This window comes from Penicillium nucicola (assembly GCF_028828085.1).
Source record: "Penicillium nucicola strain IBT 29836 chromosome Unknown utg000002l, whole genome shotgun sequence".
In the NCBI taxonomy this organism is placed as follows: Eukaryota; Fungi; Ascomycota; class Eurotiomycetes; order Eurotiales; family Aspergillaceae; genus Penicillium; species Penicillium nucicola.
The window spans coordinates 3,077,419-3,102,701 of NW_026643126.1; the positions used below are offsets into that span (position 1 = coordinate 3,077,419).

At 44.7% G+C, this 25,283-nt stretch overlaps 8 protein-coding genes across 8 annotated transcripts; 4 read left to right on the forward strand and 4 right to left on the reverse strand.

The window, feature by feature from the left end:
• Positions 1–550: 550 nt before the first annotated feature.
• N7511_002921 (uncharacterized protein) lies at positions 551–967 on the reverse strand (the record flags this gene model as incomplete). Its single annotated transcript, XM_057125346.1, has 1 exon — positions 551–967. The coding sequence occupies one exon, from the start codon at positions 965–967 to the stop codon at positions 551–553; it is 417 nt and encodes a 138-aa protein (XP_056987505.1).
• A 436-nt stretch (positions 968–1,403) lies between these two features.
• N7511_002922 (uncharacterized protein) lies at positions 1,404–2,113 on the forward strand (the record flags this gene model as incomplete). The annotated part of the gene is made up of 2 exons (XM_057125347.1): positions 1,404–2,041; positions 2,107–2,113. 2 exons carry the CDS (start codon positions 1,404–1,406, stop codon positions 2,111–2,113), a joined length of 645 nt encoding a protein of 214 aa, XP_056987506.1.
• A 1,340-nt stretch (positions 2,114–3,453) lies between these two features.
• On the reverse strand, positions 3,454–4,954 carry N7511_002923 (endo-1,4-beta-xylanase; the record flags this gene model as incomplete). Its single annotated transcript, XM_057125348.1, has 10 exons — positions 3,454–3,543; positions 3,606–3,671; positions 3,731–3,829; positions 3,881–3,918; positions 3,971–4,059; positions 4,113–4,258; positions 4,314–4,435; positions 4,497–4,545; positions 4,597–4,637; positions 4,693–4,954. Coding segments are annotated over 10 exons (1,002 nt in total), but the record flags the coding sequence as incomplete, so codon positions are not given.
• Positions 4,955–6,155: 1,201 nt separating this feature from the next.
• On the forward strand, positions 6,156–7,139 carry abfI (putative alpha-L-arabinofuranosidase; the record flags this gene model as incomplete). The annotated part of the gene is made up of 1 exon (XM_057125349.1): positions 6,156–7,139. The coding sequence occupies one exon, from the start codon at positions 6,156–6,158 to the stop codon at positions 7,137–7,139; it is 984 nt and encodes a 327-aa protein (XP_056987508.1).
• A 1,066-nt stretch (positions 7,140–8,205) lies between these two features.
• Positions 8,206–12,152, reverse strand: N7511_002925 (CheY-like superfamily; the record flags this gene model as incomplete). The annotated part of the gene is made up of 2 exons (XM_057125350.1): positions 8,206–8,511; positions 8,571–12,152. 2 exons carry the CDS (start codon positions 12,150–12,152, stop codon positions 8,206–8,208), a joined length of 3,888 nt encoding a protein of 1,295 aa, XP_056987509.1.
• Positions 12,153–15,801: 3,649 nt separating this feature from the next.
• Positions 15,802–17,126, reverse strand: N7511_002926 (glucose transporter; the record flags this gene model as incomplete). The annotated part of the gene is made up of 5 exons (XM_057125351.1): positions 15,802–15,966; positions 16,053–16,291; positions 16,352–16,957; positions 17,027–17,064; positions 17,113–17,126. 5 exons carry the CDS (start codon positions 17,124–17,126, stop codon positions 15,802–15,804), a joined length of 1,062 nt encoding a protein of 353 aa, XP_056987510.1.
• A 1,284-nt stretch (positions 17,127–18,410) lies between these two features.
• Positions 18,411–18,912, forward strand: N7511_002927 (RidA family protein; the record flags this gene model as incomplete). Its single annotated transcript, XM_057125352.1, has 2 exons — positions 18,411–18,522; positions 18,593–18,912. The coding sequence occupies 2 exons, from the start codon at positions 18,411–18,413 to the stop codon at positions 18,910–18,912; spliced, it is 432 nt and encodes a 143-aa protein (XP_056987511.1).
• A 4,183-nt stretch (positions 18,913–23,095) lies between these two features.
• On the forward strand, positions 23,096–24,418 carry N7511_002928 (uncharacterized protein; the record flags this gene model as incomplete). The annotated part of the gene is made up of 1 exon (XM_057125353.1): positions 23,096–24,418. The coding sequence occupies one exon, from the start codon at positions 23,096–23,098 to the stop codon at positions 24,416–24,418; it is 1,323 nt and encodes a 440-aa protein (XP_056987512.1).
• Between the last annotated feature and the right edge of the window lie 865 nt (positions 24,419–25,283).

Here is a 25,283-nt window from a genome sequence, read left to right on the forward strand (position 1 = left end):
CAGAAAGATGGCCACAGATAATCAGCTGTACACGAGCTCCAAAATTGTCCCATGGAATTGGTACACTGACTCGAGCGATTCCACCTCAAGTCAGGGAAATTTGAAAGAGGGCATCGGGAACACCGCCACATATACCGTGGTACTGCAAAGCCCCCTAGTCACTTTAGACAGATCGCGGCCTCATCACTTCATGCCACAGGTTTTGTCCAGGCAAGCCATCCGTCCAGTCCATGGTATTGCCACCCCTACTTTGCCATGAAGGCATGTGTGACATTGAGGCGTAATGACTTTTCATTTCCTTTTCCTTGATCTACGTAGGTACTTTACGTGAAAGTGATGTCTGGTTATTGTGAGTATTCTTCCAGGGTGAATGTATTGCTAGAAGATATGGTTCTATCCAGTTTGATAATTAAGACTCGGTTGAGCAGCTTCAAGCGATACTGGTCTCGTTACAATTACATTCAAAATATATTGATACATGCTTTGCATTGTAATTCAAGCTCTTCGTAGTATTAGCTTCACGATTCTTATAATATCAGAATGGAAAGGCTCACAAAAGACTCAACGTCAAATCACCCCGTATCTTGGCCTTGAGCTCGACCTCAATGTCGAGGTTTAGATCAAGCCTCAAGCTTAAAGCACTTCCAGGATCTTTGGCTATCTGACCGGACCCAGCCCTCTCAGTCAGCGGTTTGATTGGAGCTATTCCACCTTTGACTGGCAGCGCTGTTTCTCTTCTGACAACTTCGGTTGCAGGTGCATTTCTATTATCTTGAGCTGAAAACTCTCGGTTGATGGACTCGGTTTCAGATGTCGTTGTAGAATGGGGATTTGACTCATTCAGTTGGTCATTTTCCTGGGAGGCATATTCAGTGTCGGTGTAGAAATCAGATTCATCCTCTTCGTCCGAGCTAGCTATTTGTTTTGGAGGCGGTGCCTTTTTCTTTGTGGATTTGACGTTCGCCATGGTGGCCTCTATTAGCGATAAAACGAATTCCGGAGAAGCTCCTGTTCATATACAGTTTTGGCAAATGCGATTTGATAACATAATCAAGCCTGAGCTACAATCCATGGCTCATAGAGTCCATGACGTTGCAGATCCCCCAGTCCCATGAACAAATTCACTCTCAAGCGGTACCCCCGAGCATTGTACGTTTCTGTTAGCTCGAAACCGGTTTCAACATCTTCTTTGCATTTGCGGTTGATTCACGAGTCCTTCTCATCATACATTCCGGAAAAATTCCAGGCCCTGAAAGGCTCTCCTTATTACTTAAGTACCAGTCAACCCTATCCTGACGTCAGCGAGGCGAACTCTATCCTAGACGAATAGATCTCAATTTCCTAGCAATGCACATTTCCATGTCTTCATTTAATCCAACCATTAATTGTATAATTCCATTATAATGGCAGAAGGGCGCGAAGATGATTTTCAAAATGCGAATGGGGTTGCGACTGCTTCCACGCCCAAAAGGAAGCCTCCCAAGCTTCGACCTCCCAAGCTACGAAAGGGTCCAATCTCAGCACCAGAATCCACCAATTCCGATGAACAGAGATTAAATGGCAGTTTAAACTCTGCTAAATCAAATTCGATTTCTTCAAACCCGGACAGCAGTTCTACGGGAAATATGCAGAACGGCAGACCGCCACCTTCACCTGAACCGACACCACAACCGGAACCACAGAAACAACGCACTCGACACCACCGAAGAACCCATAGAACTTCGACAGATTCACAGAGTCCAGACGATGAACAAGATATTGAGCCCGAACAAAGGGACAATAGAAGTTCAGAGCAGCGGACAGTACGAGAAAGGCGAGTAAGCCACGTACTCAACCCTCCAAAAGCTCAAGGTCAGGTAGAACGGCCTGGCGAGCTCGTTCCACAAACAGAGAATGGCGCCGTCCAGCAAGTCACAGAGACTACTGAGGTAAAGCCTCAGTCGCAAAAGAACGATCAGTTAAAGTTGAGGCTAGATTTGAATCTGGATGTGGAAGTTGAGTTGAAAGCAAAGATCAGAGGAGACCTCACGCTGCAATTGCTGTATGTATCATTCGTTCTGCTTGACTCGCGTTTTTCAGTGGATTGCTAATACTTTTGTGTCGCAGGCAATAACAAGTCGTTTATCTCCGCTGACTTTCTGTTTATCTTGTGATACATCCCTTGTACCGAATATGTTCGAAGTATATCTATTCCTCTACCCAGAAGAATTTGCGGTTTCTCGAATTTCTTGATGCGGTATAACACCAGCATTGAAGGCTTAATATTGCGCTCTATATATCCTAATTAAACGCAGCCTGACCTCACCGTATTATGGCTTAGAGAGTAGCATCTTGGTTACCGGGAAACGTTCTCGTGATTGGAAATTCGGTTAGATATCTTAAATGATTGACCGGGAAGAACGGACTAAGCAGATTGCTTGGCCATGTTTCATAGACTTCGTCTATCTCTCCAAACTAATGAAGTAAAAGCCATATCTAGGATGAATGATTGATATTAATAATAATCACTTTTCATGAAAGTAACAGAACCGTATCATATTCTACCGGCCAGGGGCAATTGCTTCGCTGGACAACGCGTTTTGACAGAATCGACAGCCGTACAGGAGCCAAAAAGATTGATCCAACAGCCTTGGCCAGCTGCATGGACGGAGTCCACCGGTCAAAAACCCTGATTCAATCGAGGCCTCTTCCAACACGGGACTGTGGCCTGGAAACGAGTAATTGGATCAGTTTGATGCGCCACTCAGCAGGAGCTAAGGATTTTATGCACTTTGTCACGCCGGGAAGTGGGGAACTATGCGCCCCGTTCGGGAAATGTCAGTTTTCTAACTACCGTGAGACTTGCCAAATCAGGAAGCTCGTCCGATAGAGGTAGTAGTCAAATCGAGCTATTTTGAAACAAGGGTCCAGAGCATGTGCAGGCTGCTTCACATAGGTTTCGATTTGGTTTAGCTTAGCGTATTGTTCCGATTTGGATCCAGATTCTAGGCACCTGTATTTAATATCCAAGCTGATCGGCTAACAAAGCCCCGTCCTATACTCCTTTCATCTACCGCCAGTCAATATCTAACCTAACAGAGTGTATTAGAATCCTAGATCTTCTCCCAGAAGATCTGGTGTTCAAAGGTAGAAAGCGATTGTTTACTTTTCTTTGAACTTCGACACATTCTGATCATATCTGGGCCCGGCTATAGACCGAGCTCTAGGTCAATCTTGCCCTTTTATTGATGGGTTTACAGCATCGTTTCAGTACTATTAATACTTTCAATGGGAGAAAACTTTTCAAGGGTTCTGAAAACGTGTTTTTCTTAAAGATCAATCTCTCTGCTAGAAGTGGTTCGCTTATGGCCAAGTCATTCCTGCTCTTTACCGCCCGAGTTCTCTATATAAATTGAAATCTGACTGCTCGGTAGCAGACATCAAATTGTAAAATAGAGATTCAAAGCAATTCAATTACAGGGCATTTGCAATAGCGTTGTATGCAGCCTTCGGGTTATAGCTCCCATCGAAGAGCAAGGGGCTGGAGCCGGAGCGCCACGAATCCTAAAACGGTAATTGGTATTAGTATGTAATCTCATATTCTCTTTATAAAACTGGTCATTTACCGGGTCAGCAACTCCCCAAACAGTGATGCCAACACACTTTGGCTGATTCAAACAGGCATTGACAACCTATGGAGTCTTTCATTAGTTGCGAAATCAATTGGAGCCTTATAATGAAAGAAACGCACATTTAAGTAGTCAGTAGGGTTAGCACCAGCAATATCAAGCTCAGTGATAGCAACTTCCTTCGTTCCTGCACTAGCAAGAACGTTCAGAGCTGTAGAATACTGTGAGCTAGTAGTCGGTTGATAGGAGGCAAGGGGTACTTATCCAGCAACTGCGGCACCGGCACCGGCACCCAAATGAGTCTGAGAACCTAGAAAAGAGTGAGCGGGTATATAAAGTGAAATCTAATGGCAGATTCTTACCAATTCCATCGATCGGAATACCGGCAGCAATCCATTTTTTGACATGACTGGCCATACCGTTCGTCTTGGAGTAGGAGGCGGAATCCAAGCTTTTCAAGATCAGAACAATTGCAAAACGAAAATAGGAAGTGACATAGCTCACTTGTAGTCATTGATGTACAGCTTTGCATTTGGGTCGGCAGCACGGGCTGTTTCAAAAGCGATCCGCACAAAGTCTTCGCCAATTACATTGTAGAAGACGCTGTTCCGAAGCGAGCCATCTTCGTTGAAGATCTCGTTCACAACATCCTTAAATAAGTAAGCGATGTGTCATTGTAAAATTGAGGCTAGTAAATTGACGTACCCAAGCGTAGATCTTGCCCTTGTAGCGGTTCATAACCGTGGTAATGTGATTCTTCAGGACATTAATCAGAGTTGTCTTGTCTGTGATGGAAGAGACCCAAGACGGGAGCTGGGAGTGCCACACTTGACGAGTTTAGTTTCTCCTTTTATGCCAGTTTTGGGACTTGGGAATTTCAGCACTTACCGAGAGTATGACCACGAATCAGCTTTCCATTGGACTGAGCAAAATTGACCTAGCCTTTGTATTAGAACCACGTAATGAAGGAAAAAAGCTGGATTCATACCAGATAGTCCGATCCAGTAAAAGAGAACTGCCCAGGGTTTGCTATTTTGCGTTTCAGTTACCCATACTAGAAGTGAGCCATAGCATTGTTACTTACGCTCAGTAGCATCCCACTTCATGCTGTTCTCTGGGGTCAGTTGACCGAAATCAGCCTTGATAATTGCCGGGGTCTTTGAATTCTTGTTCAAGGTATACTGGTCACCAATGTTTCCGAGATATTTCTTCCCGTGAGCCTTGAACTTGGCATCAATGCTCACAGAGGCCTGTCGGGCCTCGACAGGTCCGGAAAGTGCTTGACCAGCGAAAAGAAGAGCCAGAGTGGCTGCCTTGATTTGAACCATCTTTGGAAATGCGTCGGGTCTTTAACTTGATGAATATAAATGATAACGATAGAAGATGGACAATGTGTGGAAGGGTTGAAGACACTATTTATATTGAACAAAAGCCAGCTTGTCTTAGGGGAAGAGACCAAGACTTGAGGATTGAATGGCTCGATGGAGTTGATTCTCCGATTTGATGTGTAACATGTCTATTTCAACTGGTCCAAAACGAGTTTTGCCTAATCCATAATGAATTATGGCATCTAAATGGATCATGTTTTGCCTAAATAGCTGGCTGCATAGCTTTAGCCTGGACGCTGATTTCTCGACACGAACATACTATTAAGCTCGTCTCTGGCTGGCAGACCCACTATAAAGTCTAGCCTCTATATTTAATGATCCAAGGACCAAATTGCCTTGGCTTTTGTTCCAGGAGAAACCCTGGCAGTTAGTGGAAACGTAAAAAAAGGGTCCTCCCGTGTGGAGACTACGGGGATCGAGGATACTTTGGCAGGCAGCACAACCAATCATGTTCGATTAAGCCAAGCTAAACCTCGCTTGCTTTAAATAATAAGTTCTAATTGTATTTTTGTTTCTCCTTGAAATCTTCCGAGGAACCTCCGAGTGTTATTCCGCTGTTCTTCAAGAAGACACATTGAATAACCCGGACATACATATCAGCCATCAAACGGGAAACGTTTGAAGATTAATTTGTTTTATAGTGAAACAGCCTCGGCATTATGATGTCTCAGTAGTAGTAACGTTCATTGAGAGTTGCCATCAGCACCCATGTGTATGTTGAAAGTCCATTTGCAGCATTATCCAGTCTCCCGAGGCAGCTCGACAACGACACATGTACGAACTTCAACAATAGCCTGAAGAAAGCATCGGAATAGACCTCAGTGCGGGGTGCATGCCAGCCTCCTTTTCCAGAAAGGTATAAATCCGGTGGACGAGTAGTTCTGGCTAATGTACTTTATCCTGATCCAGTTCTTTGGGAGGAAAAAAAGAGAAAAGGAAAATGAAGGAATACCGAATGCGACTTCTTTTCCACTTGAAACATCTTGGAGTTTAGTTGCATATAGACAATTTATCTCATATATTCTGGCTAAATATATCCATCGTTGAGCTGCACTTCAATGATTTAAATGTGGTGGCCTCCCGCCCTGACGAATTTTCTTTCTGCTTGAACACTTCAATCATCTTTCAATAATCATCACTGACGAAAGTCTTCATCGCAATGATTTTCTTCAAGGTGAATGCTGGCCTAGTGTCATCTGTCTTGTTTTTGCTTGCATCGACGCCTGCTGTCGTCGCTGACTGCGCCCTCCCATCGACTTACACTTGGACATCCAGCGGCCCTCTCGTGAACCCTAAGTCTGGATGGGTGGCACTTAAAGACTTCACCAACGTGGTCTTTAACAACAAACATGTTGTCTATGCATCAACTGCAAACGCAGCTGGGAACTACGGCTCAATGAGTTTCGGCCCCTTTTCCGATTGGTCTGGTATGGCATCTGCGAGCCAAAACGCAATGAGTTTTAACGCTGTTGCGCCCACTTTGTTCTACTTTCAGCCAAAGAATATTTGGGTCTTAGCCTACCAATGGGGGTCGAGCACTTTTACCTTCCGAACATCAAGTGATCTTACCACCAATCAATGGTCTTCAGAGCAAGCTCTTTTCTCCGGAAAGATTGCCAACTCAGGGACGGGTGCTATTGATCAGACTCTCATCGGCGACTCGAAAAATATGTTCCTTTTCTTTGCAGGAGACAATGGTAAAATCTACCGGTCTAGCATGCCTATCAACAATTTCCCAGGAAATTTTGGAACGAACTCAGAGGTAGTGCTCAGTGACACCCAGAACAACCTATTTGAGGCAGTTCAAGTCTACACCGTTAAAGGCCAAAACCAGTACCTTATGATCGTCGAGGCAATGGGATCTCAAGGGCGGTTCTTCCGTTCATTCACCGCTAACAGTCTTGGGGGCTCGTGGACCCCGCAGGCAACGACCGAGAGCAAGCCGTTTGCCGGAAAGGCTAACAGTGGTGCAACCTGGACCAACGACATCAGTCACGGCGACCTGGTTCGCACCAATCCTGACCAGACAATGACTATCGACGCATGCAACCTGCAATTCCTCTACCAAGGTCGAGACCCGAATGCTGGTAGCCAGTATAATTCTCTTCCGTACAAGCCGGGCCTGCTCACTCTCAAGAGATGAAGTGGAATTGCTGTTGTGATGGGGCCAGAAAAGAGAATTCTTGGGAGATTCAGGGTTGCTGCTTTGTATTTCCAATTGTATGTAAGGAAAGAAGAGGGTAATTTGTTTCAGAATTCATCACTTCTGGAGCGTATCCATTCTTTATGCAAGGCATAGGTGCATTTCAGATAAGTAGAGACTTTGCTACAGAACTTTCAACGAATTATGAAGAGGAGTATTGATTTGATTTCAGACTTTTGCTAGGTCGAATATCTTTATCACACTGGTCAAACCCCTTGGCGTTGAAGTTGGAGGTCTAAAGCGCGTGAACAAGGGATTGACGTAAGGGAGACCTTTCTCCAGGGCTTTTTCCCGATGTCAAAATACAGGGTAAATGCAGTATTTTGTGGCTTTATAGGACGTATTGCATTAATTTGAGATAGATACGTAACTTTCGAGTATAGACGTTTTGAGGCTGTACCAAGGCTAGGTTGAGGTGATGGGACAAAAATTGAGCGAAGTATTAATTAAGCCCCAATCAAGGTTTAGTAACTTAAATTAGATCGACATAGATTACAAAGTGTTGTTGAGAATTATGGCTTAGGGCTTCTATAAAGTTCATTTGCATTTGATCATCATTCTATCCACCAACAATAGAATCGACTAGCGAAGAAAGTAAATTAAGTCCAACTATCATGGCCATATAAACAGTCTCCAAACCTTATTGCTCGACCTATAGCAAAAATCTACTCGGTCACTCACGTTACTTTGACTCGCAGACCTAAAGAAACAATGTCCCGACTTGATTTTACACTCAATTCGCAGAACTTGACTACATAGAAAAAGCCAAAATTGTTCATTATATCCTTGAAATTGATACAAGGGCGTGTTCTCCCGGGCTTTATGATGTAGGATACGGCTAATTGACAACTTGTAGCACGCGACGCACGACAGGTCGGAGAGCCTTTTCGCAGCTAAACGAAGATAACGTTACTGTACATAATGATTCAGCAAAATATTTTCACGTCACTGGGAGGCAAATTTCGATGCAAGTGCCTTGATAATTTCAGTAGAGAATTGATCTCAGCTAGTCGGTGTCAAACCACCCGCCCTTTTCCCAATCTCTCGCCTCAGTAGAACTCTGGCGAACCTCCAGGTCATGTATCCCAGCTAGGATGATGTTCAGCCTGGCAAAATCAATCGGTTTCATAACCCAGCCATCAAATCCAGCGTCAATATAAGCCTGTTCATCCTTCTCAGCAAGAGACGCTGATACTGCGAAAATGGGAATCCGGTTGGATCGATTGGATGCATCTGAGACCGAAGAGTTTGAGTTGTCAGATTCAGTCGCACGAATGATTTTCGTGGCAGTTATTCCGTCAATAATGGGCATCTGTTAAATTCGTTTAGCCAAGATGGAGGGATTGGAGGATAGCATTGGGCGCGACGAACCTGGATGTCCATCAGAATCGCACTGAAGGTTTCATTCTTTGACGACAATGCATTGACGCATGCTTCTCCGTTGTTGGTTAGTTGGACCGTGTGGCCGATTCTAGTCAATCTCTTTTGCAGAATGTGGCTGTTGACTGGGTTGTCTTCTGCGATGAGAATGTTCATGCTCGCATTGCTGGAAGAAGATGGTGATGATGGGTTTGCCTTTGAAATTTTGGAACCCCCTTGAAAGTTTTCCTTAGCTAGCTGTTGTTGAGGACTTATTTCACTCATATCCTGTGGTTTTAATTTGTCGTATGAAAGTCGAATGGGTAGTCGTAATGGCATAGGTTGGTTTTGATTCATGCGGCTTTCGCTATTAGAAAAGTTGTTCTGAGGTTGTGAGGACTCGAGTTGATCAGATTGACCCTTTCCATGCCCAAGATAGTCACCAGTAAGATTGGTATTGGAGTCATGTTGCACGCTTTGATTTTGCGCTTTATCATCTCCAACCAGAGAAGTAAATTCCCCGTCCAAGATTGATGGTGACTTTGGCAGATCGAGGAAATTGGAGTTTGACAGTTTCTCCGAGGACAACGAGGATGGCTTTCCCGGGATTGCGAAAGGGAGTATAATTCTAAATCGACTGCCTTTGCCCTCTTCGGATTTCACATGGAGCTGTCCATTCATCGTGTATACAATGCGAGCAGTCAATGCAAGACCAACTCCTAGGACACGTCGCTGCTCACCCCCTGAATGCTCTGCAGCATTCAGGCCATCTGTGAACCAGTGCTCATCAGTGTGAACTTCTTCAAGCTCTTTAAAAAGCCGTTCCCGTCGTGATTTTGAGATCCCAGGACCTGTGTCGACAACCGTCATTTCAAGTGATGCATGCTCGTCTTGAACACCAGAAGGTGAGACCTCAACGCTTACACCACCCTTCACTGTGTGCTCAATGGCATTTGAAATGAGGTTCACAAAGATTTGTCGCAAGCGACGTTGATCACCTAAAACTGCATCTGGAAGTCCAGGACGCATTTTAAATGTGAAGGAGATGCCCTTTCGCTCAGCTTCCCCAGTCAACATGTCAAAGGCATCGCACAACGTGGTTTTTAGATCAAAAGCCTCATTCTTGATAAGTTGTTGCCCGCTCTCGGTGGCAAGGTCAAGAAGGTCATTGACAATGTAGACAAGAGATTTAGAAGCCGAGTACGACCGGGTCAAGTTCTCGCGGGTCTCATCATCCAGTGTGGCTTCCATGGCAATCTCCAAATAGTTGATGACAGCATTCAGTGGGGTGCGAACCTCATGAGCTGAATTGGCTAGTAACAGACGCGTGAGCTGAGAGTTCTGCTTGAGAACCTCTTTCTGGCGCCACACTTGAATGAACTTCCCGTAAACGGACCCAAGAATACCGGCTGTCGAGATGTCAGATTTTGCCCACTGCTTTGACTCGCTCAAGGTAATCTCGCGCCATTCTTTGAAGCTTTGACGTGGTGTTAAAGGTCCGATCCCACCGTCTGCAGGCTTATGCGGATTGCCAGCCCATTTGATCGTCGTGAGTTGACCAAGGCGGAAGAAGGCGATGAAGTCGGCCCCATCAGAGCTCATTGGAATACATAACAAGCCTGATATTCGTTTCAATCCGGGGCGGTAAACAAAATCGGAGAAATCTTTTCCAATATCATGCGACGCAAGGACTGACGTTACTTTTCGTATACGGATATATTGTAACAGAGCCAGGACTTCTTGGGAATTGGCGTCGCTGCCAAACAGCTTGGCTTCGTTTCCGATAGAAAGTACACCATAATCAGCTTGGAAAAGTCGTAATAAGTCATCCGAGGATCCAACGATATACTTCGAAGGATCTGCTTCTTTTGGTACGGAATTAACCATAACACGGGCTTGTAGATCGGAGGCATGGGTGATGCGCTCAATATTTCGAGCCACGGTGTCACCGACCAATCGACACAATTTGCGTATTGGGAAAGAGACACGCATACCATCCTCCCCGTATGAATGACAAGATATCAATCCCCAGAGGTTGTCATACGCGTTGATACTGATCGACATAGATGACCGCACTTCCATATTCGCTAGGTATCTGGAATGGATTGGTGACATGGCTCGAAGGTAGGCATGGCTCATATCAAGAGGGGTCTCAAGATCCGCCAATGTTCGACAAACTAGTCGGGCAGAAACATGGTCTCGGTTATATAACAACCGGACCTTGTTAACTTTGTAGAGCTCTCGAGCCTGAGCCGGGATATCTGAAGCCGGGAAATGCAGACCTTGGAATAAATCCACGGTGACATTTGGGTCCATCAACTCAGCCACCACCCGGCCATTGGCTTTGTGATCGAATTGATAGACCAAAACTCGGTGAAATCCGACCAATTCCTTGACTAGTCCCGCTGTGACTTTGAGTAATGTTTCCAAGTCTTTCACCTGCGATAGCTGAGCCTGAATCTGAGACAATGTGCCAAAGACTTGCATTGAAGCAGCTTCGCCCTTCCTTCGTCGGGCATCGCGGATAGAGCGCACTGAATTACTTGCACTAATCGTGCTCTCGGCATATTGTTGTTCAGATGGAGGCGGGTGTGTTTTCAAGGTACTCGTGGGAGTTTCTGGGAGCTTCTGATCCTCAACATTCAACGGATTGATCTGGTCGTCCTCGGGCTCAAATTCGCAAATAATAATATCCTTGTTTTCTTGGCTCACATGGGTCGCGCACCAAAACCGTGTAAATCCACCTAATGGTGTTTGAACGGCCAGAAGAAAGACCTCAGGCCCATCAATGACTAAGTCGTATGAGTCGTCTCGAACGTAATCCAGATGTTCCAAAAGAGTGGCCCGCTGATCTTCTCTCAAGATATCAGTGAAACTTTCAATGGCAAAAAGATTTTGTGGCGAATATCCCATTATCCGTTCTGAGTTTTCGCTCACGGCGCGGACAACAAGTTGGTTGGGAGACTCCTCTCTCAGAGCGACCATGGCTCCGAAGCTTTGGATTGCACCTGGTGTCCGGATCGGCTCATCCTCGCATCGTTTGAGGGTTTTTCTGCTATCCCCAATCATCACAGTATGTCCGTTCTCAGTAAGTGTATGTTCGAACCGAGATGTCGTGTAGGTTTGGTTCTCTTCGCTGACTTCTTTGGGTGCAGTGTCTAGAAGATTAAATGGATTTGCAATATCTCCCATGTCTCCTGTAGCGGGCGTATTTGAAGAAATCTCATCGTTGACAGAGACACCGGTATGCGACATTGGATGAAAGACTTGATTCGAATAAGGATTCCTGGCCTCAGGCAATGCATCGATCGTGGATATTGGCGGCTCCTCTGGGTGATTCGAGAATTCCTCGACATTCTCGAGCGAGGAAAATGGCGATATATTCTTCTGTCCCACTGGTTTCATAGATACCAGTGACCGAACTGGATAGATGCGATCAGAGCCGCTGAGGCCTGTGCTAGATACGCGACCATCATTTTGGCTGGTCGATTCGGTCCGGTGGCTATTGGAAAGGGTCTGATTGGAATTATCCAAGCTGGTTTGCGAGTATTGGGACTTTTCCGGGCCACTGCCGGAGGAATTTTGCGACGTCATGTTTGTGATCGAGTTGAGAAATTGAATGTAGAGGATCTGGAACACATCCGATGGCTTGGCAAAGTTGGCTTTGATGAAATTTTCCAGAGAGATATCATGGATTTCATTGTTGTCAAGATTCTGGTGAACTTACGTGACCAATTCGGCTGTATGAAGCTATTTGAACCAAAATTCTGGACGGTGAGTGAATGACGGAAGTTCACTTCTATATACAATGCCCTGGCGTAGGTTTTACCGATCGGCAGGTTGTCTCCACTATGACGCACGGGCTATGTGACGTCATATATCGTGTCCAAATGAAGACAGTGTAGGGCTGCGAGTAATTTCCAATATCTCTGTATGACTAAAAGCTTGGCCCCTGATTGCATCAGTCTGGCAAGTAGTCTGTCTAGACCCGTCCGATTCTCACATTCGAGTTCATCACCCAAAATGGTGAGCAAACTTCGAGAGAGTTTTTGTGGACAGAGTACACGAAGTTGAGCATCTTTTCTTTTTGGACCCAATTGAGTCTCCTTTTTCGTTCATTCCGCTCATGAGGGCTTGTTTGACTTTAGCTAAAGAGATGCACTCGCTGAACTCATCGCACAAGCTGTCTAGCATTACCAATACTCTATACTGGATGGATGGTGGGCAGGGACTGGGGGGACCTCGCACTGCAGTCCAACTCCAAAGTTCTCAGTCTTTACTTTATTTCGCTAATTACCCATTCAGGATAGATGTGCATTTGCAAATACAGCGGGGTTTCATGATAGCAAATTACATTCTAGAACAAACTGTCGCCGGCATCGGCTCAAAAGCTTCGTGCATCTCTAGTTTCGATACCGCCTTTTTTGTCGGTTTTTATGCCATCTATACATTCACAGATACAAATCGAAAGACGGTGCAAATTTCTGACAGCCCCTTTCCAAAGTAACAAAAGAATAGCAGGAATTAACGTCCGCAATGAGATAACGTCTAAGTTATTACCGAACTCCATTGCAGTCAGCGTGTCGGTAAAAGTCTGCTAAGAATCTCATACCCAAGCACCTTTCTTTTTAGAACAGAGTTGTTTTCTTAATGGAACCCTCTACAGCGCACCATGCCTGAGACCATAGGGCTGTCAGGTCGTGTGTCTAGGATTATACAACCTTGACCTCAAAGTATACCGTCGGGTTTGGGGTGAGCGATAGGCAGTCTAGCATATCATTTAAATCGAGGATGGAAGTGCATTCTAATATTTGCGACATTGAAAGCTCTAGCGGTTCCTAACATACCTTGAACAATTACCGCTGTGAAGCTCTCTCCGTACACTGCTACTTTCACCAGCTTGAAGGCCAATTTTGTGCCCCTTCTATCTCAACCAATTTGTTTAGAATAGTACCGTTTAAATTTTCAATACTTTGTAATACTTTAGTAACGGAATGTTTTTTTAATAAAAAGAGAGATACGAATTTTTTCGTTTTCTGTCACGTAGTGTGAAAAATTCGACGTCCCGAACTTTTCCACTTCGAGTTTATTGAGTGTAGAAATTGCCCTACCCAACACGAGAAAAGTCTATCTGACAAAGCTTTTTTTTCAAATATCTTGAGATACATCTATTTGATTGATCCCTTTGTTCATTATATAGAGATATAAAACTCGAATAAAAAGTCTGACCTAGTTGTGCAGATATGAGTTAAAGGGGGGTTGGTTGATATTTACGTGCTCAAGGTGAGAAGATAGGAAGCATTGAGGAATTTTGGAACGGTACAAACGCATTAATTTCTATCTCGCCACTCTAAATCATCTACAAATAACGAGTAGCCCAAACTACCTCGTCAGAATGGCTGATTCTAATGACCCTGTGTTCTATGAATGTATTTGATAGGCGGCTGTGAGGTTTGACCGTGGTTCTCATTTGCAACATAACAATAACCCAATTGAAAGAATTGAGGACGCTCATTTGTGCGCAGCCTTAGGAATGTTCCAATTTTTCCTGCCTGCTTCTTTCCCATTATTTGTCAATCGAGCCCGGGTTCGACCTGGCGCTTGCCTAGACCGGATAAACAAATTTGCGGTCCGAAACCCAGTTTCGAGGTGTCATCCCGGCTACAGTCAAAATCTGGTTTTGTCTTGCAGCACATTCATTTGTCGCCATATTCTCGATTATCCATTGTGACTGGATAGTGATAATAAGGCGCTTTGCGAGCATGTCTGCTGAAGATCTTCTTACTAGGCTCCGCAAAGCTATCAGGTATGCATTGTTTCTTCTGTGCTTTCACTGATTAACTAAGGAATAGACAACCTCATGAGGCTATACATCGATTAAATATCTCTCGGATAGCTCTCTGTTTACCCCCAAATGCGGAAAGCTCTTCGGTATATGCCCTGGGGCTAACATACTATGCCGAGCTATACTATGGCCTAGAAAAGGCATGGGTTTCGTTCATTGGCGATCCTGCCGAGTGGCTTTTTGATCAATCCGACAATTCTATCTATAGACTGCCTACTTCTGGCAAAGAAGGCCTCCGTGCCTTGTTACGATTAATATACTTTCCGGAGCTTCTACGTACAAGGCGCCTGGAGGCCGATCTTCAACTTTTAAGATCAATGAATATTGACTTCGCAACCTCACTACATGAAGATAACATTGGAAGTCAAACCAGGGACTATATTTTTCAACGGATTGCGTCGAAACCACATCTTATCGTGTCATATTCTTGGATTATGTTTTCCGCCATTCTTTACGGTGGGCGTGAGATCGCTGCTAGGCTTTCAACAGCTGGTCCAGAGTTCTGGGGCATGTCAGCCACGGAGCTAAATTCTGGAAAACTACCTTGTCCCTTGTCATTTTGGCATGTCGATAATGAAGCTACCATCAAAATTAAGTTTCGTGCCTGCATTGCAGAGGCTGATCGTTTTTTGACGGCCCAAGAACAACAAGAAGTTTTGGACGAAACAACTGAAATATTCAATATGTTTGGAATCATAACCTCGTGCTTGGATCAAGAAGCACCTCTCATGCAATCTGGCAAGAGCTCAATCTCATAATCAAGTTATATTTATTACTCAAAATAATCAAAGTGTTCATAATCAACGCGATAAAGACTGAAATTTAATATTCAAGCAAGTCCGGACAATTCAGCAGCAGTATGCTTCATTCATTTTGGGAGTAATGTCAAGGACTGGCTAATTTGAATGTCCAGTCGTCTTTGAGTTCACTCAAATATCTTAGATCCAAAAGTGTTGATTAAAGGAGAATCTGTCAAACTATGGGATCAGCATAGCAGGCAGAAATGTTGAAAACGTAAATTTTATTACCGAGCAAGCAGTAGACTGAGAGCTTTCCTCGATCACAAATATCCGAGTGATGCGATGGGGCTGAGCATGTTGCTCCTTTGCTAATTCCCTGTCCCAGTTTTATTGGTAATCGTCTTAGGAGAATTCGGTGGCCTATCTTTACAATTCTGGCTGACAGTACACCTGTCACTATCAACTGAATGTCTGGTTTCTCTTTTTCATCATGCGACTTCCATTCCCGCAGTGTGATGGTTGGCCCATCTAGGCTCAGTGGTATCTATGAAGTCGAGAAATACATCAAAAATTGATTAATACAGCGAACACAATCAATATTCAGCGGCTATTATATTTGTCCCCACACGATAATTTTTCCGTGAGGGAAATTACTTAATTATATGCTGAGTTTCCTTTCTACCAGTTTAAAGTTTTTGGGTGTTCCTTCATCCCGTCCGCAATCATCAACTCCTGCCTCCACGCCATACATTGTCGCGTCGAGTGATTTCTTCCACTCATGAGATTGCCATGCTGGGACTCTCTCCTCGAAAAGTTTATCCACCTGATGAAAATGTTAGAATCGAAAAATGAATACCCGATACCTAGGTTCATCGACTCAACACTTGGGAACCTTTTGTGCTGACTTACTTCGGTGATAGAAAGTCCTGAAAGCTCAGGGACGAACAGAAAAGCCCAAACAAGGGATACTATAATCATGCCAAACCAGATATAGCAAACCTTGACACCCAGATCTGCTGCAGTGGCGTCTACTAGGTATGGTGTCACGAAACCGATAGCCCAAGTTGAGATCCAGTAGACAATCATGGTGAGTGTTGATTGATACAGCCTCAGTCGAGCGGAATAAGGCTCTGTCATGGTTACCCAACCTGAAGACTGTTAGCCGTAGTTCTCGCACAATGCAAATGTGAGTACAGGGTATATCGTACCAACTGAGCCCCATGTAGGAGCATAGGCTGCAATAAAGATCACTGCGCCAGAAATCAAGGCACTGTGGTCGGATTTACTGTTTGGAGCGACTGTATGAATGACGGCCGGAATAATTTGGGTGATTGCCATCACTGTACCTCCCCAAAGTAAACAGCGACGTCTGCCAACTCTATCGACTAAGTATGCCGATGGCACAGTAAAGATGGCGTTGATGAGCGCAAGAATGACAGAAACCATATAGGCATTATTGACCCCGGCAGCTTCAAAGAAGGTTGTCCCATACCCAAACCAAAAGGTGACCCCGGTAGCAATGGTCAAGAAAGACATGGCTATGCCAAGCAATTGACGACGTAAGTTGGGGCCTTGGAAACATTCGATGATTCGAACATTTCCTTGCATTTCTTGTTCTCTGACCCAATTTGACATCTCATCGAATGCCTCCAAAAGCTCGAGTGAGTCTATATTAATATTTCGAAGATTTGCAATGGCATATCGAGCTTCTTGGGGTTTCGACTTTTGCAGCAGTATAACAGGTGATTCGGGTGCAACAATTGCGCCGAAGAAGATGATAAGCGCGAGAAATAGCTGAAACCCAATAGTGATTCCTGTTTAAATTGCCACTTAGCCTTCATGGGGTGCAAATAATTGAACGACAAGCAAAATTTGTTACTCACGCCAACTTCTTGAATCATCAAATTTCTTTGTCCCGAGACTGATACAGCATGCCAGAACATTGCCACAAGTCAAGAGCAATACATACATACTGACAAGCATGCCTCTTGTTTTTGAATTCGAACTTTCAATCAGGTACATCGGGCTCTAGGCAGCAGTCGTGTAATGTCAGTTTCTTTTCTCGCGAAGGTTTCATTGTCAAATCATCTCAATCTTGTTCAGCTTACCACGACAGATATAATGCCCAAGGCTGCGCCCAATAATATACGCCCCACGATGAAAGCGGCCGGTGGTAAGCCGGCGACTTGAATCGAGACACCTAATCCATATGCTGTCATAGCTAAGAGCAAGCTGCCTTTACGGCCCACTTTTTGACTTGATTAGCTATTGACTTGGCCACATTTACTCTGGATCTCATACATACCACGATTACTAATGAGAGAGGATATAGCGGTGCCTAACAAGGTTCCAACAACCAAAAGAGATGTAAACAGTGCACGAGTCTGTGGTGTCAAGTATATGGCTTGAGTTACCCCATTATCAGTACCGTAGCGCTTTAGGAAGTCTTTAGACCCTAAAACACCATTCAAATAACCTGAATCATATCCGATGAGGGTTCCTTATGCAATAAGAAAGTAAGTTGCCTTTTCTCTCGTAATCCCTTCTGTATGGATACTCACCGGATGCAAAAAGCATTCCATAAACCACAGCTTGTTTCAATGAAATCATTGTGATATGAAACCAACAGCTGCTTTGATATGTGAGGAAATTCGTCAAATCAATAAAACTAATTTGTATGAGTCGATCTCGAGTCGTGTGGAATGAAGAGTGTTTGTTATTGAAGTCAACGTTGGGTATAATATGGTGCCGTTCAACCGTTGAATCGGCTTGAGCACATTAATTCTCACGGGAAGTATGATCCTTGACAAAAACTATTACATGCAAGTGGGAAATGGTCTTCAGATAAAGCCTTTCTCAATGACTTGACTTTTACGTTGCTGTTCTATCCTATCCGTGAACGCCATATATCCGGCACCGTCCGTATTCTGTATCAAGATAATGATAACAAGTTGATAGGCATTCACTTGGCTTACGGCGGATGCTAGATTCCGCTCTGCTATCGCTGGGCGGATTCCATAGTTGAACGGAAGATAGCCAGTGGCGATAGGAATTCGAATTCCGCCGGTGGAGCCTCTTGGTTCATGTTATTCAATTAGACTTATAGCAAGGAATTCGCGAGACAATCCATTCGAGCAACTCTGGCACTATTTAAACCAAAAGGCACTTTCAATTGTATCCATCGACACTCCTTTCGTTGCACAAGCCACTCGCGGAAGCATCTTTGACTATCGTTTCTATCGCGCCAAATACAACAGCCCAATCAAAATGTCTCACCTTAAATTCTATGCATACGACGGTGCCGGGAAGCAGAAGCAACGCGACTTTTGGTACAGCCAAGCTGTCCGAGTTGGCGACCGAATTGAATGTGCTGGCCAAGGTAAGCAGTAAATCCCGATCGCTTTTTCGTCCAAGCATTATATCTAAGTTGGGTCATCTTCGAAATTTAGGTGGCTGGGATCCCGCGACTGGCGCTTTTGAGCTAGAAATCAATGCCCAGATTGACTTGGCGTTTGCCAACGTTCAGCGCTGTTTGGAGGACGCTGGTGGCAAGGGCTGGTCTCAAGTCTACCGGGTCAATTCCTACCACGTTCCAATCAACAATGAGGCATTAGCAGCAATGGTTCGCAACTTCAAGAAATACATGCCAGATCACCAGCCCATTTGGACTTGTGTTGGAGTGACCCGACTAGGGGAGGATGATATGCGCGTGGAAATTGAAGTGGTTGCGCATGACCCCGAAGGGGCCAAGACGGTTAGCTCTGCTTGAAAGGCAGAACTTCCGGTAGTAAACGAAAAACATCTTACCTTGTTTTGAGGGTGAATTTAATGGGATTCCCGAGTGCTAGCTACAAGTTCTCTGACATTTTACTAGGGGATCATGGTCTGGGTTGGCCTATTTTGTGTCAATGACTTTGGATGGACACGTGACAATGAAGATGAACTTTCCAAGGACCTTCGATGTACGTCACAATTTGTGAATCATATGCACTGCTCATTCAGTATTTGTAGAAAATCTTTCTGAGCCCAAATGAGCTTAGTAGTGTGGGTACCATGGCTTTGGTATCTACTGTATATTAGTCCTCGGTGGTGGGTAGGCAAGTTTATTCTGAATATTCTGAACTCAAAGGGTCCTCTGCTCTTTTCAAAGAATGAGACTTGAATAATTCCTTCCAACAAAAGATTTTCTGTTCTCTTCACCACATCAGATTTTCTAAGAACTGTTTTATTATCTCCGACAATGTCTCAACTATCTAACGATAGTTCTCCGCAATACGAATCACACTATCAAAGCCAAGATAATATACTTGTCACTGTCATCCAGAATGAAAGACGCTTCCGGGAATGGGAGCGAAAAATGAGGAATATTGATTCTAGAGTCGCAAAGTTTTTCGATAGCTCATTTGAAAGCGACTTGAGATGCCGAAAAGATTTGGAGTATGTACGTCAAGCGGGTCGACTACTTGATGAAATGAGAGACTTGCTCAGACAGGTTACGAATATACTGGAGGAAAGAATGTCACATAGCCAGAACGAGCTCTATGATGTCATGGAAAAGCTTTCTGATACCGAGCTTGATCGCGTCTCTGCTTCTTCAAAATTGGGCACAACATCGCATAGGCAACCTGAGCTGGCTTGGAACCACAAAAACAATATAGCGGCCATGAGAACTTCAAATACAAGTCATCGAGGGCACAGACGTTTTTCTACACTATGCGGTAGGTATGGAAACATCTCAGGGGCCGGCCAGTCTGAGTCTCTTGGGATCGACAGCTTCCTGCGAGTCGCTTTTGTCTCTTTATGAGAGACCTGACAAGGCATTCTAAAGAGGGAAAATAGCTTGTTGGTATTTGCTTCTGTGGTATGTTTGTATCTTTCTTTACATCAATACCAAATCTCTATACGTTGGTATATACTTCACCGTATTCTACCACAGTGAGAAAGAGGTTTGAAGTTGTTCATTACTCTTAGGAATTGCTAGTAATATAATCCATCGGACATTAAGTAGTTGCAATCTTGACTAAGTCTTAATATCGTACTAGATAGTTCACTAGCTCAACACTTTTCTACTGGGTTGCTTCATCCATAGTAAATCTTCCAAGGCTGGGGATTCTGGAGTCGTGTCAAACTTAGTACTAGGCACCGTATATACTACTTATTGTGCCACAAATTTAAATGACTACAAGACTCGCCTTTCATGCAATTGCAGAGCTCACCTTCAAGATGAGAATGTTTACGGCGAACGGAAATAAAGAAAATTTACGGCGTAGAATACATACAATCAGAGTATAATAAGGTAGTGCTAAAAAGCCCCATAATTAAATCTGACTTATACACCAGCGGCGTTTTAGCGCTTTTTGGATATTGGAATTTTCATCAAAATTTACCCCAAATATGGCATCAATTGACATTTCAATGAATCAGATGAATCATCCCAGGATCAATTCTCGCTTAGTAACCCACCAAACCCCCGATTTTGCTAAGTGTGTAGGGTCCATGCACTCGGGTACCCTATCATTTACGGATTCCAAGGTGGTAGTTGGTTGGAGTTTTATACTTATTTCTTCTAACGACCATGTTTAGTACATACGACCACAGGGTGTGGAGAACAGGGCTTCCCGTCCGCTCAGCCGTACTTAAGCCACACGCCGGTAAGTTAGTAGTTAGGTGGGTGACCACTAGCGAATCCTTACTGTTGTATGTTTTTTATTTTTATTCGCGTTTTTTCTTCTTCCGAAAAACTCCCCTTGTCGCCCGCCCTACTCTTCAGTATTTGGCCACTTCACCCGAATACCCCGAGCATCACTGTTTCGCAACTCAAGCGGGTTATTTGGGGCTAACCAGTATTCCACCTAATCTGCGGCATTAAAGTCCTGGTAAATCGTTTGATGCACACATTTTATCACCCTCAAAGCGGCTGGACTTGGAAACATGCACCAGAAAACAAAATGCTTCAACCCATCCGTCCCTGTTTCAATCAAGGCCCCATCAGTTCCACTTCAGACTTTATCTGATCTCCATCTCGAATTTGACCAGCAATACTCTGCATTTGAGGTACCCATTTCATCGAAATACATCGTCTTGGCCGGTGATATTGGACGTCTACAAGATTACAGTGCATATCTCGCCTTCCTTGAAAAGCAAGCAACCCGGTTCGAGAGAGTATTTCTTGTTCTTGGAAATCACGAGTTCCATGGAACATCCTTTGAATCCGGACTCAAGACGGCGAGAAAACTCGAGCAAGAACCATGTTTGAAGGGTCGACTAGTCCTGCTTGATCAAAGGCGTTTTGATATTCCGGACACCCATGTCACTATCCTTGGTTGTACATTATGGTCCGAGATCCCATCTGAAGCAAGAGATATTGTTCAAACCAAAATTCATGATTTCGAGAAGATTGAGGGTTGGGGAATCGATCAGCATAATGCGGCTCATCAATCCGACCTATCCTGGTTACGGCATCAAATAAAGGCGATCCACGACGAGAATCAAGGTGGCCTCAAAAAAGCGAATTCACGCCCGATTGTGGTCGTAACTCACTATGCGCCTTCTCTCCAAGGTACTTCCAATCCCCGGCATGCCAAATGTCCTTGGAGCGTTGCCTTTGGAACAGACCTTATCTCAAACACATGGGAAGGAGTGAAGTTTTGGATATTTGGCCATACACACTATACAACTGAATTTACAGAAGACGATATTAGGCTCGTGAGCAATCAACGGGGCTATATGCGTTCTCGGAGTGAGGAATCAAAATTCGATGCGAAAAAAGTTATATGGGTGTGATATACTTCTCACAATCTTAATTAACTCATATAATGAGCGAGGCCGATAACTAAGTTAGTGGTAGGTATCTAGATCCCTGCAGAAAAAATTACATAATCGAATTTAGAAGAACCATAGCTACTGGCGTCAGTATGATGTGTGTTTCAAGGCGTGAGACGTAATTCCTTTGTCAAACTTGTGCTAAGTGGCCGCTGGCCGTAGATCGGATATCCCACTAAATATAATCAAAAGTGTCTTGGTTATGATTCTAAGAATTTTCTAGAAACAGGATAACAATTATATAAAGATAGGTCATAAATTGTGAAAATGTACGTTCTGATGCATATACTGAATATCTAGCTGAAGGATGTTGAAGTGGGTAAATATCTGCCCGGATTGCTCTGATGAGTGCTGAGCCCACGCTTGATCCGCGGGCGCAAGGTGACCACAACGGCACAGTTGACAAGCTGTTGACATGCTGTTGTATTTTTTTTGTGTCGCCCTTCATATTATCTTCTCGAAAGTTCTTTTGGTTAATAAAGCTGGTGATCTAGTTTGGGTCTACACTTCATGGTTTTGGAGTTATTTTTGGTATCAAAAATTTTCCGGAAGGCAAAACCACAGGTCCAAATTCCTATTCCAGCACCGGACCCTGCGGAATATCTCAGGGGCGCTTTAACTCGCCGCTTGAGTGGCGTTCCATAACTACCGAATTGTTTAGCCTCAATCTCGCAAAGTTTACTTGCCCTAAGTTCAGCTATCCCTTGTCGCTGTCAGTTTTTTCATATTCGCACCATGCCTTCGTGTTACTGATGATCTAATCTTTTTTTTTTCCTCTCTCGTGACTCAACTACTCCTGTATTTTCACTCCCTCGTATAACTCGGAAGACTCCAAAGTAAAACTTGAGGCGAAAATAAGTAGCGTGCATCGGCTAGATCCCAATTTGGCCCCTCTTATCTGGAACCCTGCCAATCACAGCCCTAACTCGGACTACTCTAATGCAGCAATTTCCACCGACCCTTCTGGGAAAAGGGAAACAGTCCAAAAGTAGGGAAAGCGCCCCCAAAAAATCAGGGTCTGTCATGAGGCGCTTCTTAGCCTTTTCGTTAGTATACTTTTCCCTGAATAATAAAACCACAGCGGGCGCCTCAAATTCTCGTGGACTTCATTCTCTATTCACAGGCCCAATATGGCGCCCTCACACTCGTTTACACTATACTTGTCGCTCGCTTTATCCTGCCTCAGTCCACTCGTTTCAGCTGCGCCATGGATAGTAACGAAAGATTATCAGGAGACAGTTAACACCGTAACTTACGTTTACGGCGATGAGTCGGCTGTCAACACCGTAATCGAACAAATCACCCCAACTGCAACTCTCCCCGCTGAAGCCTTGTCCACCATCACATCGACCGATACACTTTACAGCTATACCGTAATCGAGAAGCTCTACCCAACCGGATATGGCTCCTCCGTCCCTGTTGGCAACAATTACGGCTACTCCGCCGACAGTGACGGCAACATCCACAGCACAATCTACAAAGTGAACCTAGTCTACACTGCGCCAACAGGCTGCTCAACCAAATGGACCTCAACAGTCGCGGCTGAAGTCACACCTCCGTATGAAATCCGCAACGCGCTTCCTCACGAGACAGGAGCCGCCTCCACCTCCGTCGACGACACCTTACCTTTCCAACCAACAACATACTTCTTCGACGTTTTCTACGTCGACTCAACCCAACTCCCAAGCTACACCCTTTCTTCACTAAGTTACTACAACGCCCCGACCTCCGTCGCTGGCAATGCAGCATGCCAGTATACATCCTCGAGCGAGAGTTCCAGCGAGGGTACCAGCTCCGGCTATTATGGTAACGGATATTATGGCAATGGCTATTACTACGACGACGAAAACTGGTTCACAAGCAAGTGGGGTTTAGGCGCTGGAATCTCCGGTCTGGCAATAACACTCATCTGCGTCCTGGGCTGGATTGGCCTGTTCCTGATTTTCGGCTTCATCGAAGCCTGGGTTCGATTCCGCCGTCTGATGACTGGCTGGCAAACCCGTCGCGGACTCCCGCTTTTCTGGTGTTTCCTTATCTTCCCTATTACGCTGTTCTTCCTCTTCTGTTTCCGGAAGGGGTTCCGTGCGCGCAGTCGTGAGGATGCCGAGGTCCTGCAGAAGAGGTGGGAGGCTATGCCTTTCGGGACGAAGCTGAAGCTGTACTTCCTTTGGGGATTCCGCTTTAAGTATCCGCCTGTTCTTGGTCCTGCGCCTGCTAGGGTGCAGGGCAGTAAGAAGCCTAAGGAGTCCGGTCCTCGTCTTTTGGACGCTTCTCCACCTGGCTCTTCTGCTGGGTCTGGCGCTGAGAGGGGTCTTGCTGGTGTTCCTGAAGTTGGGGAGGTGCAGGGTCAGCACGGTGGTGCTGTTCCTCAGGCACATGGTGCTACTCCTAATGTTGAGGCTTCGGGTGCCATTCCTGCACAAAGAGATGAGGAGATTGGTCATGCTCGATGATGGACTTGGGGTGATTTGTTAAAGAATGTGTGAATTTTGTTCGCAAAGTGGCGATATATATAATATTCTACAGAGAGAACCTCCACTGTGTTCATTCATGTATTTAACGGCCGTTAATATTTAATTGATACCATCTGCTGTTTGTTACCATGATATCAACCCACATTGCACCAACTTTAAGCCTGACTAACAGAAAATGGCAAGCTAGTCAATTTTAAAAATCTTAATAAGTTATGAACGGAAAAATAAGACACCTGGACCTTTCTTATGCCTCACACACATGGTATGTAGGTTGAAATATACATCAGACCAATTGCAAACTCGTGCCCTAGAAAGTGTTGATATTCAATAGTCTAGCGAAGCCCTTTTGGCGCACATTTCTCATTTAATTAGGGACTTGAGCCTTAGCGTCATTTCCGGAGGGTTTCGATATTGAAGATACGTCGGCTTGAGTCGATTTAAGCTTTATAGACGCCTCTGTTAGGAGATCTTCACAGGTAACGCGTGGGGTCTCTTCGATATCATAAAGAAGGCGTACTTTGTCGGCTTCAATAAGCTTTTTGGGCCTCCCTGAGCGAGGTTTTGAGACACCAGCGTGTCTTTCATGCTCCTTTTTGATAGTGTAGCGTATTGTTGACAACGATATCCATGGATATCGATTATGGATACGTTTATAACCCCAGTTGACGGCTGAATGAAGCTCGCAAATCCTTTCGCGAATAGCGGGCGTAAGCTCAGCGCGTGATGGCATTGGTAAATGGGGTATAAAAGGTATAATGATAGGCAAATAAGGTAAACAGAGGCAATAGATTGATACAAAACGCGAATTACCGCACTACACACTACGTCTTCTTGGCGCGTTTTG